Source organism: Glycine soja, chromosome 4 (genome assembly GCF_004193775.1).
Source record: "Glycine soja cultivar W05 chromosome 4, ASM419377v2, whole genome shotgun sequence".
NCBI classification, from domain to species: Eukaryota; Viridiplantae; Streptophyta; class Magnoliopsida; order Fabales; family Fabaceae; genus Glycine; species Glycine soja.
Window position 1 is genome coordinate 46,112,026 of NC_041005.1, and position 17,557 is coordinate 46,129,582.

At 34.0% G+C, this 17,557-nt stretch overlaps 2 protein-coding genes across 3 annotated transcripts; both read left to right on the forward strand.

The window, feature by feature from the left end:
• The first annotated feature begins 2,519 nt into the window (after nt 1–2,519).
• LOC114409925 lies at nt 2,520–7,626 on the forward strand. 2 transcript variants are annotated; one of them, XM_028373595.1, is made up of 8 exons: nt 2,520–3,190; nt 4,194–4,352; nt 5,178–5,273; nt 5,359–5,433; nt 5,547–5,666; nt 6,163–6,300; nt 6,452–6,754; nt 7,192–7,626. In XM_028373595.1, exons 1-8 carry the CDS (start codon nt 2,705–2,707, stop codon nt 7,474–7,476), a joined length of 1,662 nt encoding a protein of 553 aa, XP_028229396.1. In that variant the 5' UTR covers nt 2,520–2,704; the 3' UTR covers nt 7,477–7,626. The 2 variants fall into 2 exon arrangements, with proteins under 2 accessions (XP_028229396.1, XP_028229397.1); XM_028373596.1 differs by lacking the exon at nt 5,547–5,666.
• A 2,498-nt stretch (nt 7,627–10,124) lies between these two features.
• On the forward strand, nt 10,125–17,081 carry LOC114409927 (protein PLASTID TRANSCRIPTIONALLY ACTIVE 10-like). Its single transcript, XM_028373599.1, has 12 exons — nt 10,125–10,927; nt 11,611–11,670; nt 11,760–11,789; nt 12,161–12,234; nt 12,899–12,980; nt 13,311–13,384; nt 13,588–13,654; nt 13,872–13,964; nt 15,512–15,688; nt 15,765–15,815; nt 16,220–16,371; nt 16,460–17,081. Exons 1-12 carry the CDS (start codon nt 10,202–10,204, stop codon nt 16,896–16,898), a joined length of 2,025 nt encoding a protein of 674 aa, XP_028229400.1. The 5' UTR covers nt 10,125–10,201; the 3' UTR covers nt 16,899–17,081.
• Nucleotides 17,082–17,557: the final 476 nt, after the last annotated feature.

The window sequence follows — 17,557 nt, forward strand, 5'->3', positions numbered from 1 at the left end:
CGCTAAGCACGCATGTCTAGCTGGATTGCAAGTGGATCAAGTGGATTAGCGCTAAGTCCCGAGTTTGTGTGCTTGCCTATGGAAGTTGTCTTCCAATGAAGCTTCCTTGCGCTAAGCTGTGAGTTTGCGCGCTTAGCATGCTTGCCTATGGCAATTATCTTCCAATGAAGCTTCCTTGCACTAAGCGACTCCAACTCGTTGAGTGAGGTTGTCAATTCTTCAAAAGCTCTTCCATTTCTCTGTTACTCTCTACAACAAAAATATAATCAAAATTAGTGTTATTTAATTAATTTTAACATCTTCTGGATGAAATTCAGAAGAAGCTAAGTTCCTATTGTTTTACACAAAATAAGTAGTAAAAATAGAGAAAAGTTAGATAATTGATATGCGATTTTAGTATACTATTTACGTATGCATAACACTTATCAACGGTATCAACTTTAATTGTTATCTTTCTTCAATTTATTAGCCAGATAAAACTTTTTCCATTCTAATTTTAGATGAGCTTCTCCTAGTCCTTTTTCTCCTTATTTTGCATGTAAAATTTCTTCTCTCTTCATCTTCTATTCCAAAGTTTCTATTGCATTTTCACATATAAACTCAACGACAAACTTTACAGGGAGATTTTGTTGAGAAGAAATTATGATGTCAGAAATTTTATTTAATATATAAATGTTTGAAATAGAGTATTAGGCTATGTTTGGCAAGGAAGTACACAATATACTCTTGATAGGAACATATCGGATCATTGTCCTATTCTTGTCAAGAATAATTTGGTAGATTGGGGACCTAAGCTAAGGTCCTCAATTGTTGGTTCATGAACAAGAATTTCATTAAATATGTGTAGGGGGTGTGGAAGGGTTTGCATGTTGAAGGGTGGGGTGTGCTTATGTACTCAAAGAGAAGTTGAAACTTTTGAAGAGGGAGCTAAAAGTGTGGAATGAAAACAACTTTGAGAATTTGGAAAGGAAGCAAAGTAACATAGTAAGAGAAATGAATTTAAAAAGTTATAAGAAAAAAGAAATTAGTATTAATTTTATCATTTTACCTTTTCAATTATTATAGGAGTGACAATGAAAAATCATACAATATTTTTAAAATATGAAAATATTTAAAGAATAATTGTAATTTGGAATAACATAGGTATTTTAGATTTTTTTTTACCCTACACATAGGCACATAGGTTCAGGGTGAAACCGACTACCCAAGAGCACTCATCCATAAACTAGTTATTGTAAATCTTTCACATTATATTTGATTCCTATGTAAAAAAAAGAATTTAAAGTACAATTCATTTAAAACTATAATTTTTAATAGAAATCCTTTTATATATACTTCACACTTTTAGTAAAGTTATTAGATTGTCAATATAACTTTTATGCCATTAATTAAGTTGTTATGTTATCATTGTTATTTGACAAAAAAAAATTAATAATATATTTTTTAAAGACTTTTGTCTGGTTTAAAAATATATTAAAAGTTAAAAGCATAAATCCAAACAATTTTAGGGAAAAATAGTAAATCCCATTAACTTTATAACATTTATTCTAAAAATCACATAGAAGGTATTTTTTAATTTCTAATGAGCTGACAGTGGGAAAAAAACTTATTAAAATTCTAATTTAGCATGAGAAAATATATATCATACATCATCAATTTAAAATATTTTTAAATTGTTATTTAATTATAAATGATTATGTGTGGTGATGTTTTTCTTTCTTAACTTTTATAAGTCATTGGTTCGAGTAATACTTGATTTGGTTATCTCAAGCAAGGTTTTGGATTTGACCCTTATGGATGAAAAAAATATAATTGAGAATTTTTTATTTATTAAAAATAGTGAGTCAAACTTATCGTTAACAAAATCAATAAATACTTTATTCCATAATATTATTAAAAAAATCAGCTTAACATATCAAAATTATAAAAGTTTTTATATTAATAAAAAATGTATTATTTTGTTCAGTTCTTATTATGAAGTCCAAATTAAAAATATGATTTAATCTTTTTGTAATATTTAATTTAAATCGTCTTTTATATTAAGTATTTCTTTATTAAAATGATGCGTAGTAACTTTTAAAAATTAATTAATGATGGTTAGTTTTGTTCATGAGTATTTTTTTTTAAAATACTATTAATTTAAGATAAATTTAATATTCTTAACTAAATTAATCAATTTTTTTAATATTATAAATTAGTAGTTATTTAAGAATCAATTATATATATATATATATATATATATATATATATATATATATATATATATATATATTCAATTATGGTCACGTGGCAACAATAGGACACTGTTCACTTTTTATTTATTTTTTTTAAAATCAAAACATTTTACTTTTTTTCTTTCTTTTTTCACTTTAAAATTCATGCATTGCGCGAGTTCCAATGCTAATAGTTATTAAACTCATTTTTTAATTAAAAAAACATTACATAAATAAATTATTCTTTTGACAGCTGTATAAATATAAATTCATTAACATTTATTCTTAGTTCTCACATAGTATAGTAGGATGTGAATACCAATAATGCGCCAATACCAAATATAACTGAGCAGTTACGATATTCAAATTTCTCATGCTTTTCTGGACTTCTCCGCCAATCTTTTCTTCACGAGCAATGAATGAATGGCATTTGATTTTTGAATGCAACTCCGAACCCTAGAATTCGGCATTTCTATTTCCCCCTTTCTCCTATGGCCACCGCGGCATTCAAATCCACCACCAAGAGAACCCTCGTCGGAGCTTCCTCCGCCGACGACTCCGCCTACTCCTCCTCCCTCCACCACCGCCGCTCCCGGAGCCTCAGCCGTCCCGCCCGCCCTTCCTTCCCCTCCCGCAACGACGAAGACGGCGGCGATCGCCGCACTCCGAGAGGCCGGTTCGTCAACACCGTCCGCGGCTCCGGCTTCCCGGAGATCAGCCTCGACGATCTCGCCATCGAGTTCTTCGAGTCCGCGAAGCGCGACCGCTTCAGCTCCAGAACCTCCAAGTCAGAGGCCAGTCCTGCCGGCGCCGGCTCCGCCGCGTCGCAGCGGCGAGGGAGGTCCGTATCGAGGAAGAGCTCCGGTGTCGGCGACGATAGAAGAAGCAGTGTTGGCGGGGGAAGGCCGTTCTCTGATGCGAATTCGAGAAGGAGGAGATCGGTATCGGTGGTTCGGTACCAAATTAGCGATTCTGAGGTATTCCGATGATCGTCTTTGATTTGCTCTAGTTTTTAGGTTTGAATTTGATTTCAATATTTGGTTATAAAATCGAAGTAATTAATAACTGTCCGTTGAATATATCTCTCCTTAGTACACCGTTTACACAGGATTTTAAGCTCTTGAGTTGAGTTATTCTGTGTAGGTAATGGTTGGTCAGATTTTGAATGTCCATTTTGAATTGTTTAGTTAGTTACTTGGGAAGTAAAGTGAAGACTTAAGAGGACAAGAAGATGAAAGGATTGAAAAATTAGCAAATTTCCGATGCATTTATTATGTTAGGATTCACCTTGTACCTTGCATAATTTCCCCTCTTATTTGCTTCCCAACAAGGCGGTGTTAGCTACATATTTGTGCTGATGAAGTCTATCCATTTTACTTCGTTTTATAATTTGTCATTTAAGCTTCTTGGGAAGAGTGAAAGTCTCTTATTTTTTAATAATTGAAAAAATGGATCTAGCTTCTCTTCTGCTGTTGATTAACAGGAGAGGATCCTTTTAAAGGGAAAAAGACAATTTACTTTGAATGTAATTGGTGGACCATATAACTGATTATGGTAGGTCCTTGCATGACAAAATATCGCACTATTGCTTTCCATGTTTGGGGGGATTCACTTTTGCTTTCGGGGAGGCTGATTGTTATGTAATTGCCATCTAATCTGTTGGATTTGTCAGCCTATAATTTTAAGTGTTTTACTTAATAGTATTTTGTTTGTTAATATTGTTCTTCTTTTACTTCTTTTTTTTTCATTTAAGTTTAATCCGTGAATAATTTATGCATAAACTAAGAGATCTAGCTTAAGTTGTACCAAGTTTTTTTGGGGATACTTGATTTTGGAATCAAATACCAACCAGGCTGCTTTGCTTGCACTTTAAATTATCATCCCCTCCTCAGTTGGGTGGTTGAGCTCAAACTAAATATGTTATGGTTTTCTTTAACTTGTTCTATGTATTTATGCATGTGCATATCTTGCATGATACAGAGTGACCTGGACCGTTCTCAGAATTCTAGAAGTCGTTCAAATCTGAAAAATACTGATGTTGGGAACAAGTTAATGCACAAACCAGTTGCTTCAGATCAAAGACCAGTGCTAAGAAAGTCCCTAAGCCTGAAGGGTTTGAGGGCATATGATGGCTACTCTGTAAGTGTGATAATTTTCAGGATTGTACTTGTTTATATCTTGCTGTGGAAGCTTGTGGCAGTAATTTTTCCTATCAAAGTATCCATAAATCGAAACTTGCATGCCATGTTTAGGGGGTGGAATGGTAACATTTTCTTCTATTGGCTGGTTGGATGTTACAAATAAAGACAGAGGAGTTGCCAGAATTTTTGAAAAGTCAAAGTATAACTCTCGCACAAAAAATTAAGAAAAGAAGGTAAAGGTTAAAAAGTAGAATACACTAGTATTTTAGGGGCTGTTTAATTTGAGAAAACATTTTCAGCTATTAGTTTGTATAGAACAGTAAAAAGAAAAGAAAAATGAATACGGAAAACAATATGTTTTTTTCTTTACTGTTTCTGTTTCTGGTGTAAACTTTTGAAAACAGGAAACAAAGTGAAAACATGAAAGCATTTTGTAATTAAGTGAAAATAGAAAATGAAAACAGAAAATGTTTTTTCAAACCAAACATCCATTTCTCTATCCATTCAATGCCAACCTCAAGGGGTGCCACATTTTGAGGGTATGGAAATTTTCTCATGACATTGCACGGAGAGGAATGGCCTCCCTCTCCAACCCACCCTTTTACACCCTCGATAAAATCTTCCAAATAATGGAATGGATTTCTTTTGCAAGCTGCCCAACCTCATCCTCCCAAACATTGCCTTATGAAAGATGGTATTAATATCTTTTCTGTCCTGTTAATTTTATTCTTAAATTTGTCATGACACTTTTTTTTTTTATCAGCTTTTGTCATGATACATTTGTATTTTAGCTAAATTTGAGATTATTTCTGTCACTTTTCAGAGTCATTCTTCAGTTCTCACTGATGATGAAGGAACAAGTGCTCACTCTAATAAAAATGGAATTGAGAAACTACGATCAGTTTATGCACAAAAAAAGGTTGAAGTATTACAGTTGGGCAAGGGGCACTGTCAGTTTGATGAGTTTTGCTTCTAATGTTCTTCCTGTTTTAAAAAATGTTCAGGTGGCACTTACTGACACGGATAAAGGATCCCACAAAGCAAAGCAAAAAGAATTGACGCATATGGAAACTGAGCAGGTCAGTTTATGTACATCTGCTTGTTTGTATGTTCTCTGTCATGCTGTAATGGCATCCTCTGCTTTGTTCACTGAAAAAATTGTTACTTTTTTTTTATGAAACTTCCACTTTAGGCTGTGGTGAAACCAAGAACCTCCACTTTATCCACAGTTGATTGCTTGTTATTAAACAACTCTGATGTTATTCAGACAGTTTCTTCAATCAGAAGGAGCTATGAAACTGAACTGGAAAAGGTAATAAAAGTTTTTTTTTTAAAAAAAAAATTCATACTGATGACATTTCTTTAATGAAGTGGTATGAAAGTCTGAGTGGTAGTGTTTGCTGACTTCATAAGGTTCTAATGCACCTGTTCTCTAATTGAAATTTTTAGTTTTTGGAGCTGTTTACTAGAAAATTAATTTATTGTTAATGCTCTTCTACAAGCAGAGTATGTTGGTTCTTTGTTTAAACTTTGTTACAGTGCATGAAAAAAATGATTTCCTTGCAGTTTTATCTATAGGTTCATTCCATTCCTTCCTACTTTAAACCATCCAAACAATGGAACCAAGTATCATTTCATTCCATCACTTTCTATCAGTCGAAACATTGTATTTTTCTATGAATGCCAACAGGTAGGCCACTTTCATTGCATAACTTAGACTCTTTTGATCGATGAAATATTCTGGTTGCTGGTAGATGTTATTTGACAAAGAGAATCATGATTTGCGTTTTTTTGGTTTAAAATTACAGTCAGAGAAGCGGAAACAAGATTTATTAGCTGAAATGGTGTTTGAGGAGCAGCGAGGCAGAGAACTTTCTAAGATTGTTAACGAATTGATTCCTGCTAAGGAGGACAATCTTATACAAAATCCATCAAGAGCCAGGAAGGTGCTTGTCACTATTCTGCTTCTAGTACTGACAATGATTTCCTTTTAATATAAATTAAACATATTAGTCTTTCTTTGTGAAGGAAGATACAATGAATTGTTCATTTGATTTTTTAAGCAGTGTTTTTCATTTATTTTATTTTATTGTCCAGAGAAGTAAAGACAGAAGCCGAATGTCTATGCGCTTGACTGAGGAGGCTGAGAAATATATTGAGGATTTTATTTCAAATGTTGAAGATACAGATATTTCATCACTTGATGGTGAAAGGAGTGATGCAAGCTCATCCATTGGAGGACTAATAAAACCAGAAACATTTAATAGTCTTCCAGTACCTAGATCTCTTCCTGTTTTGACGGATGGGGTTACATTGCCATGGTTGCAATGGGAGACAAATAATGATGCTTCTCCTATGACAAACCTCAATAAGACACATATGACGATCACTCCAAAAACTGTAAGTTCTACCCTGTTTTCACTGTTCTGTGAAATTATTTTCAAATAAAATGTGTTTGAGATCAAATAATTTATTTGTGGTAATAACATGACCGTATTTGAATAACAATATAATTGTGTTGTGTCTTGACATCGACTTTAATGTATTCCACAAGCTCACTTTCATTTACTGCTAAGAGCATAAGTCTTGGAAAATTGATATGATTCATTTAGTCATCATCGTTTTCTCTGGATATTTGCCCACATATCTCGCATTATCTGGAGTTTTCGAATAGAAGGATTAAATTCAAGGGGATCAGAAAGACATCATACAAACTTTTCATTGCTATGGAAAAATTTTCAACAATGCCAACAAATGTTGGCCCATATTTTCTGATGTGTAGCTCTTATTTTCTTCTTTTATATGGCTTGGCTTGTTGAAATTCGTCCATGACATAGGAAAACATCAAAGTACAAGATCAAGGTGACAATTCTATCAGCAGTCGTGGAAGTTGGAGCCCTGATTACCTTCAGGAGTATGTTGGAAAGGATGTGTACAGTAAATTAGGAGAAGGTTGTGGTTACCCAGACCATTCATTATCAGCTAAATCCAAAGGATTGAGGTATGATATGGATGATTACCTAAAAGTTAAAAGCAATGAAAATTTGTTGATTGAGAGTTGGAAGCAACGGCAGAGAATTAAATCAGGCACTCTCTTATTTTGTAGCCTAAGATTATTTTAGAAATTCTGGTTTTCAAGAATGGTCATTCCTTCTTCTCGCCTGGTATGAATTCTATGTACAGATAATTGCAATTCATCTATTTATGTTTCCATATATAAGTTGATAAACGATATGCTTAATGTGCGGAAGCCTTCTTTTTTGGGATTAAAATGTGTTGCATAATTTATTTTTATTGCCTGAAATAGTCAATACTATCTGTAATCTATAATCTATAAACTCGTAGTTAACATTATAAATTACATCACATTATGTTTTAACCGCATATAAAAAAGCTATCCCACTAAAAGTATTTACCATACATAATTGCTTAGGCTCGGGATGATTTTTTGTTTCCAATTTTAAAATTATTAAAAACTAAACCTAATGTCAGTTTTGAGGGTTGAGTTTCAGTCTTAGTTTTGAAATTTTAGAAGCTGTTATAAGTTAGAAATAGATAAAATAAATTTACTATTTTATTTTATCGTGTTTGATTATGAAATTATGTAATATAAAAAATAATTAAAAATAATAAGTTTACTACAATTTTTTTTCTTAAAACTAAAAAAATAATGACACTCAAGACCTTGTTAAGAGGGAACTGGCCCTTGAGTTCCATGTTGGACAGTTTGAGATTCAAGACGTTGTTCTCATCAGGGTGCTAACACTCAACACTCAACCCCAATAAACTTGCATATATATCCTTCTGTATTGTTATTGAAATTCAAAGATTGCAAATAATTGTAGGGGTCCTGAAGTGCATTCTTTACACTTTTCAAGCAGAATAAATCACTCAGTCCCAGGGAGGAAGAGGGACTCGCGGGCGACCGATAATGATGGCGGTGGCGGGCGGCAAACGGCAACAGTCAGAAACGAGAGAGGCCACTAGCTTAAAACTCACCTCCCAAATCCTAAAACCTATTTTTATTGTTTTGTAAATATGTTAAAAAGTGTTTTAAAAATTAGTAAAACGTAAACTCACAATAAAATTATTCGAAGAGATTTTGGATTAAAAATAATATTTTAAAACTGAAAATTGGTAACTCACAATCACCCAAACGGGCCTTATTGAGTTGTTTAAAGTTTTTTGGGTGAGTCCTGCACTCCATTTCAGACTTGAAAGTTTTTATTCTTTTTGGGAAAAATGTAAATTATATTAAACCCAAAATGATACAATAATAAATGGGGCATACCCGCAGTTAAAGAAAATCAAAAGTCTCCCTAATACAAGAATTAAAGAAAATCAAAAGTCTCCCTAATACAAGAAGACCTATATGCTAAAACAAATGTAACAGGTGCGCTTGTCTATACATAAGAAACTTAATCTTGCTAATAAACTCTATTACAGAAAACTAATAATCTTCAAAAATCAATTTGTTCCTAGACAGCCTGCAGTAGACTATGCCCCTAATTAAAGAGTCAGTAATGCCCTATAAAGAACTAACATCATATTTGGTTTTGACTTACAATAATAATTTTTGTTAAGCAATATTAATTAACTTGAAACAACTCTCATAAATAATAACATTGAAGATGGTTTAACTGCATATAAAATATAATTTCAAAATAAAAAAATCATATAGAGACACAAAAAAGTAATTCTTTTTCTCTGGTGTAGATAATTCTATTTCCGAATCACCAGGACTTGATATTATCTGAGTGTTGATTATACCAAAGTTTGCTGTTAGAAGAAAATTTAAATTAGATATGCGAATATGCCTATTTGTGAGCTTAGATTGTGGAATTAACTTACTCGTTAAAGTTACTTCAAACTGGTCTATTCTTCGCTTATTATAAACACATTTATAGATTTTCTGTTACATCATTTTTAGGGTACAAAAAGTCATAAACAGATTTATCGATTAACTGTTTTTTAAGAGACATTTATAGATTAACTATTAATAACTTTTTCACAGTTAGAGTATTGAATTCATATGTAGGAAAAACAAAATATTGGCTTCAGTCGTGCATGTGGCAGTCTTTTGTGGTAAATCATATGTAAGTATTGTTAGTTAAATGAATATTAGAAACACTTTTTTTATTATTAGTTGAAATTTATTAAAAATTATAAAATTATAGGAATCTTACCTTTTTTTTTAATGAGTTTTATTTATAATTTATAATTTTTAATCAATAATAAAAATATGTACTGGAAAGAGTTTATTAGAATATAACTTTCTCTCTTCTAAACTTTGATTCACAAAAAGAAATAAATAAATAAATTAGGAATCTTTAAACCTTGTGATAGTTTTGATGTCACTTAAGTATTCTTGAGTTGGTTCATTTCCGAAAATTGTGAATCTTCTTAAAATTAAAGTAATACACCAAATTAATACATGAAATTACAATATCTTTGATTTTATTCCTAATATTACCAAAAAAAAGTTTATTTTCTTACTTTTACTCTCTCTTTATTTAACTCCTAATTCAACAAAACTCAACAAAAGAAAAAGTTTATTCAAAAGATTTTTTTGATGGATGATTATACCTAAATTTAAGCAAAATTAGTATTTTAAATTTTTTAATTTAACTTTTATTGCATTTCGGCTTTTATATTTTTTTTAAAAAAAATTAGTCCTTAATGTATAGATTTATAAAAAGTCATTTAACAATAAAAAATAAGAAGAAGAAGAAGAAAAATACTAATGTCAAAAAATACAAAAATTTTATCTGCTCAATCTCAACAAAAGCAAAGAAAGAAGAAACAAAGTTCCGTTCCAAAGCAGGTGCGTCATTCCACTATCCAGCCATGCAAGTCCTGCAAACCTCTTATCTCTTCACTTTCCCTAAACCCCTAAACCCTTCCCCTCAGCGTCTCCACCACCGTCTTCAGCCATTCCTCCACCACCGCCACCGCCGCCCCCTCACCATCTCCAAATCCTTCAGCTCCGACGAGTTCCCGGTGGATGAGACCTTCCTCGAGAACTTCGGCCCCAAGGACAAAGAAACCGAGGACGAAGCCCGCCGCCGCAACTGGATTGAGCGCGGGTGGGCCCCCTGGGAGGAAATCCTCACTCCGGAGGCCGATTTCGCCCGCAAGAGCCTCAACGAAGGCGAGGAGGTTCCCCTCCGCTCCCCGGAAGCCATCGAAGCCTTCAAAATGCTAAACCCTAACTACCGCAAGAAGAAAAGAGAGGAAATGGGACTCACCGAAGAAGAGTTCTACGCGAAGCAGTTCGAGATCAAGGGCGAGATTCCGGACCCTCTCGTGACGACGTGGGCGGGGCCGCTGGTGGTGCGCCTCGTGGCGCCGCGCGACTGGCCGCCCCGCGGGTGGTGCGTGGACCGGGAGGAGCTCGCGTTCATCCGCGAGGCGCACAGGATGCAGGCGAGGAGGGTGAGGCTGGAGGAGGTGGAGAGTGGAGTGAGGACTGACACTGATGACGCGGGCTTGGATAGGTATAAGGTGTTTCTCAAGCAGTATAAGGAGTGGGTGGAGGCTAACAAGGATAGGTTGGAAGTGGAGTCTTATAAGGTTTTGATTTTACATCACACCAATGCTGAACTGAACTTTTTGGTTGCTGTTTGGATTGGATTGAGAAAACATTTTCTTGTTTCTTTTTTTTGAATTTTGTTTTAATTATTAGGACAAAATGTTGGGTTTGGCTCCTTTAAAGTGAGGATGGAGTGGAGTTCAGAACTCACGAGATAAAGTTCAATTATAACCATTACTTAGAAATCATGGTTGAGATTCTAATTAGCTTTAGAGCTATATATATATATATATATATATATATATATACACACCAACATGGTGTGGTATGGTTGACTGGTAGCCATGTCTCTTAATTATGTAGCAGGTATCAATCTATAGGTCTGTGTATGGAAGTACATCTCTTAAGAGAAGTCAACCTCGTTAATAAATTTCAGTATCTCAAGATATTAGTATCTGACTCTCAGTTAGAGAATACCCTGGGTTCATGCAAAAGAATTATACATATTTGATTTTAGCATAATTCTCCGCTATTGTAAATCTCTAAGTTGCACTTCCTTATTTTAGAGGAGCTAAATCTGAACAGTTTGCCTTATTGTTATGAGAAACATTTTTTGTAATTAAAAAAAATAGCAAGTGTTTTCTCAAAATAATAAATTCTCAAGTTTTTGCTTTATTTCTTCTTTTGAATGTGGTTTATGTTGATGTGAATGTGATTGTGACAGCAAGACCAAGATTACTACCCTGGTAGAAGGAAAAGAGGGAAGGACTACAAGGAGGGCATGGTGGGATGATTGTTCTTTCCTTTTAGTGTGTTTGAGGCTTAATAAAATGTGGTTTCAGTGCTTACTGATTTTTTTAATGTTTTATGCAGTATGAGCTTCCGTTCTATTATCCTGGCCAAGTAAGCAGTTGAGCTCATCTTATTCATTTTGAATCATGCTGTTCTGATGTTTAGAAAGTAAAAACTTTTCTTTTGATCTATCTGAGATTTCTACAAGTGTTAACATCATGTCTTTGATTTTTTTCTTAAGCTCAGTGATGGCCATATTTGGATAATTGTGTTTGTAATCCAATAGATAATGATAATTCTATTTTTGTTTGGCTTGGTTTCATCTCCACGATTACATATAATTCGAAGTTTGAACATACTTTTTCTATTATCTATGTATCATAGTTCATAATAAAAGTGTGGAAATGGAGATTCAAGTTTTTTTTAAGTACCTGAAAGAGAATTTCATATATATTAATAACTTGGGACATTTTTCTATGCAGATTTGTGTAGGGAAGGTGACAATGTTGCATCTCTATCAAGGGGCATTTGTTGACATTGGCGGTGTACATGATGGGTAGCTATCAATACCTTTTAGTGTTCTTTGAATCTTTTCTGTATAGTGTTAATTTCCTTATTTTTTGGAATGCTGTACTTCTCAGATGATAACAAGTTACTTCCACTATCATAATCTTGCTAATTGAGTAGCTACACTTTTAGAATGTGAGGTTTTTTAATGCATACATAATCAATCTCGCAGGAAACCAAAAAAACTACTAGACTTCGTAAGCATTTGTAGCACTGAAATGCTCTATTGACATAGGTAGCCAGGGACAGGAACAAGTATTAAAAGACATATCTTGAGACTACCTAAATCTTTCAATTTTGGATCCATTCTTTTGGTATAGAAAAAGGATGTGTAGTTTAAATATGAGAGAGAAGTATTCACTACCTGCTGGTTATTGAAGACATGTCAACTGTATTCTGTTTATAGTTTTAAACAATCCATTTTAGTAAATCTTTAAAAACTAATGTTTTCTCTTTATTCAACCTGAGTCTGTACATATTTTCTTCCATTTCCTGTACCTCTATTACCTGCGCTCTCAGTTTGTTATCACCAGTAACTTTGATGTGATGTTTTGCTTTTGTAGCATATTTATCTTGTTCAGTGTTACTATTTGATGTTTATATTTTTATGCAAATGTTCTTCTGGAAGATTCATCTACCATGTTATGTTCTAGGTGGGTTCCTATTAAGAACAATGATTGGTATTGGCTTCGCCATCACATAAAAGTGGGTATGCACGTCATTGTTGAAATTACGGTGAGTGTTTCAGTCAGTGGTTGAGAATTTCCCATAAGTTGTCACTAAATATTGGCTTGATATTATGATTTAATCTTGCCACTGGACTGAGATTTTCTTTCCTTCTATATTCATATGTTCAATTTTTCTGCATCTTTTCACAGGCAATGTAAGTAAGATAGACAAGGCTATATGACTGATTCTGTATCCATAAATTCCTTCCTGACCAAATTTGAATATCAAATGGATTTTAATCACTAGTGTTAGTTTCCATGATTTCTGTGTTTAGACATAAATGGATTTCCTTAATTCCTTTACCATCTGTTCACTTATTTATATTTTGTTTTGCAGGCAAAGCGAGATCCTTATCGCTTCCGCTTTCCTATCGAACTTCGTCTTGTCGATCCAAATATAGATCATCTAATGTATGATTATTTATGTGTTTTTTACATTCAACTTTCTGTAATTCATTCTTAGTACATAGTTTAATCTTTATTAATTTGATCACATTGAAGCAGTGAACTTAATATTTTTAATTCATTCTTAGTTAGTACATAGTTTAATCTTTATTAATTTGATCACATTGAAGCCGTAAGTTTAATATTTTATTTTCATTTTCATGCTTCAGCTTTAACAAATTTGACTTCGCACCAATATTTCATCGTGATGAAGATACTAATGAAGATGAAATACGGGTTTGCACCTTTCCCTTTGTTATGCCAAACCACCCCAATCTTGCTGCATCAGATATTCTGCGTTTATTAGTTCCTTTTCAATGAAAAATATTAGAGATTTATTGAGGTTCAACCCCCTCCCTGGGTGCATGTTTTGAACCTGTCAAAATTTGGTTTTTTTTTAAAATAATATTATTATGATAGTTATTCATTTGATTTGAAATTTTTAAGTTTACAGCGTGACTGTGGAAGACCTCCTGTTCCTAGGAAAGATCCAGGAGACAGGCCAGAGGAAGAACCCCTATTGTCTAATCATCCATATGTCGAGAAGGTATTTTCTCATAACAAATTCATCTCTTTAAAGTAGTTTCAAGGAACATTTGTGGTGGACTGTTTAACTCCTGCATTGCAAGCTTCTGTTTAACTTCAAATTTTATCCCATTAAGAATATATCTGTCTTTACACATCAATGGTAGGTCCAGGTCTTGACAACTTTCTCTTTTGGAATTCATTTGTCTATAAGCACACAGTAGTTCCAAATCCCTTGTGTGTGCATGGGTTTGTTTTTAGTTTATAACCTGGTTGCACTTGACCCTCATTTTTAATTTGTTCAAGGAACCAATACAAGATCCTATTCAAACCTGCATAAATGTGAAGCCAAGCAAAACCTTCTACTTGTTTCATATCCACTCATAGTTTTTGCCTAAGTACTTGAATAGGTGGATGTTCAGTTGAATCCTGCATAAGCAATGGTCTTGACATAATAAAATTACTGTCTGCTAATAAAGTACAGATATGTGCTTCTGATACATAATCACATAAAATCCCTCAACGCAAAATATAATCTGAACTTTCAAAGTTAATGGCACTTGCTTTGAGTGGTATTTGCTAAATCAACTAGTGTACCCGGTTGACACAAGTAATAAATTGCAAATGAAATAAGTATTTGATAGGGACTTGGGTATTATAGGGTGCTTAAGTCCCACATCAAGTAGCATGGGATGCTCAGTGGAGTATTTAAGTATTTGGTCCCCCCCCCTCCCTAACAACTTGCTTTTAAGGGAGGGTTCCCAAGTGCTTAGGTGCTTATCAATTGGTACCAGAGTTGGCTGTTGATGTCTCAGAAAGGGCTACCTGTGGAGAGTTCTGATCGGTGGAAGGCTTTGACCAATGAGAAAGTTGAGTGAAGTGCCATAGAATGAGCCCTTGAGACGTCAGCTCTCAAGGGCAGTGCTAGGATAGGGACTTGGGTATTATGGAGTGCCTAAGTCCCACGTTGAGTAGTATGGGATGCTCGATGGAATATTTAAGTGTTTGGTTCTCTCTCCTTAACAGCTAGCTTTTAAGGGAGGGTTCCCCAAGTGTTTAGGTGCTTATCAGTATCATCCCTAGGGATTGAGATTCAAGTACCAATCCACAAGTTTTTTTAATTATTTGGACTTAATGTTTGAATTGAAGGGAGTTCACAAGTAACTGAAGTCAGTGAATCTTTTAGTTTCTGTAGAAGCTGAAATCACAAAGCAAAAAAGTGGAATGGGGATTTGATAAGAAAAATTCGTTAAGGTTTGATTTCACACACCTCATTGCTCTCCAGCAAGACTTAATTCAAACTAATGATCAAAATCACTCAATTAAGTAAGTTCAATTCCTTGATATATTGTGAGGGACTCTTAATGTAACCGAACTACCAATTTTCCTATTGTATAATTAAATCTGAAATCAATTCATGGTTGGTCAAATCATGAAAGCATTAAGCCAAGGAGGGATCACTAATTTAAGAACAAGTCAAATTGCAAAGAGGTCCAGTTGAAATCCATCATCCCCCAACTTCTAGACTTTTGGCATGAACCTCAGTGAGTTACTGCCTTTATTTTGCAGTTGTGGCAAATTAATGTAGCTGAGCAAATGATTTTAGATGATATGGCAATTAATCCTGATAAATATGAAGGCAAAAAGCTGTCAGATTTGGTTGATGAAGAAGATTTTGATGAACAAAATGCTGTTGAATATACAAAAGTTCAATATAAGAATACTATGCTACCACAAACTACTCTGGTGAGTAATATTATGAAATTGCATTCATATGGTTGCTGACTTGTTTAACGATCTTGTTTTTTTAACACTTCGGCAGAAAACAAGTGTCAAAGAGCTTGACTTAGAGGCTGCACTTGCTGAGCGTGAGGTCAGCTTTCCTTTTTTGCTAAAGCCTTTCTCTGTTATTGCTGGTAATGCATATTACATTCTGTGATTTATCAAAATATTCTACTTCCCATATGGGTTTGCATCTTTTCCTTGCAATTCTAATGTCAGATTTGCTTAGTGCTCTGCTCTTGTAATGTCTGTTGACCAAAATGTGAACTTAAGGATATGACTATAAATTTATTCGATTTAACCTTTTGATTAGCAAGATCATAGTTTAATCTGTGAAAAATAATTTTACCATGTGAATATTCATAGTATTTATTATTGATATTTTCTCAAATTGTTCAAGAGTTCTTTGACATGTTATTCAATATATTCAGTTTGAGATAGATGGTGTAGCTTTCCTCTTTTTGAAATATGAGATGTTAACTTTTTGGTGTGCAGCTCCATCTTAAACTAAGGACAGAAGCAGAGGACAGAGGTGAGAAATACAAAATTACCAAACTGAGGCGCAATGTTGAGATGGATGAGTATGACTACATGCATTGGCGTAGATCATTTGAGGAAAGAGAAACATTGATTAGAGACATCAGCTGGTACTATTATGTTAATGTTAATAATCATAAACCTAATTCCTTGTTATGATGCATTAAGTTTCACCTATTATTTCTCCCCCTTTTCCAGTCGCAAAGTTCTTGGTCTGCCATTGGAAGAGCCAGGAAGATATATGGATGCTAGCTTTTTTGGTAAAGACCAATATGATCCTACAAGTCCTCTGTATCGTTATGACTACTGGGGGGAGCCCAAGAATTCAGAGAAGAGCATGCAAGAGCGGATGACAGATATCCATAACAAAAAAATTGTGGGCAAGGGCAATGTTTGGTACGAAATGTCTTATGAAGATTGCATCAAGCAACAGATGGAAAGTGAAGCCCAGTCTAAGGAGCAAGAAAACGATGAAGATACAAGGCAAGGCCATGCTGATGAAGATGAGGATGACAACGATGACGATGATTTTGACTTCAGTATTCTGAGCAGTTTCGGTAGTAATTTCTCAGAACAGCCTCATGTTAATGGGACCGAGTCTTCTACAATATCAAGTGGGGGCATGTTTGAGGATTGATGCTATAATGCATCATTGTGCAGCTAAAGTAAAATGTACAGTTAGGCTGAGAAATGTGCATAAATTTTGGCAGTGTACAAATTGTTCACAACGGCAATCTAATTTATTTGTATATTTTACGAAAATTGTCATATGCATGCTACTTTAAAAGAAAAAACAAAATAAACCGTGGTTGACTGATAACATTTAGGTTTTCGGGAAATGATAATCAAGAAAAGACATTCTGTGAAAATGCTCAACCATGCAATTTTAAACTTTACGGTTTAAGCAAAATATTAAAATGAAACTGTAGTAAAAAGTTTCAAATTGTGTCGATTGATATTATAAAATTATCACGTGGTATACGTGCAAACATTTGTATAACCTTTGAAGCTTTGATCCATCATTCGGGTCTTTAGTTAATAATCACGACTTAACACTAAATAGAATACGTATAGCATGTTAATTGTTATAAATATCACGTTAAATGCACATGGTAGCGTGAAAATGCTGTCGGTTGTTCATGAAAAATCATTTCCCTTTTCCCAAAACCAAATCAACCACCACCCTTTGTTTTACCACATTTCATGTTAGAAATCATACCTCCACTAAATATCTGTCTCAAACCCAACAGCCAAACTTACACACATGAATCACGACACATCATTAAACGCAAGACA

Excerpts from the sequence above, each read along its gene's own strand:
- LOC114409925 (XM_028373595.1), top strand. The coding sequence starts at position 2,705 with ATGGCCACCGCGGCATTCAAATCCACCACCAAGAGAACCCTCGTCGGA. Across the intron at positions 6,301-6,451 it reads ATCCATCAAGAGCCAGGAAG|AGAAGTAAAGACAGAAGCCG; the intron begins GTGCTTGTCACT and ends TTTATTGTCCAG. Across the intron at positions 6,755-7,191 it reads TGACGATCACTCCAAAAACT|GAAAACATCAAAGTACAAGA; the intron begins GTAAGTTCTACC and ends TCCATGACATAG.
- LOC114409927 (XM_028373599.1), top strand. The coding sequence starts at position 10,202 with ATGCAAGTCCTGCAAACCTCTTATCTCTTCACTTTCCCTAAACCCCTA. Across the intron at positions 11,790-12,160 it reads CGTTCTATTATCCTGGCCAA|ATTTGTGTAGGGAAGGTGAC; the intron begins GTAAGCAGTTGA and ends TTTTCTATGCAG. Across the intron at positions 15,689-15,764 it reads TGCTACCACAAACTACTCTG|AAAACAAGTGTCAAAGAGCT; the intron begins GTGAGTAATATT and ends ACACTTCGGCAG.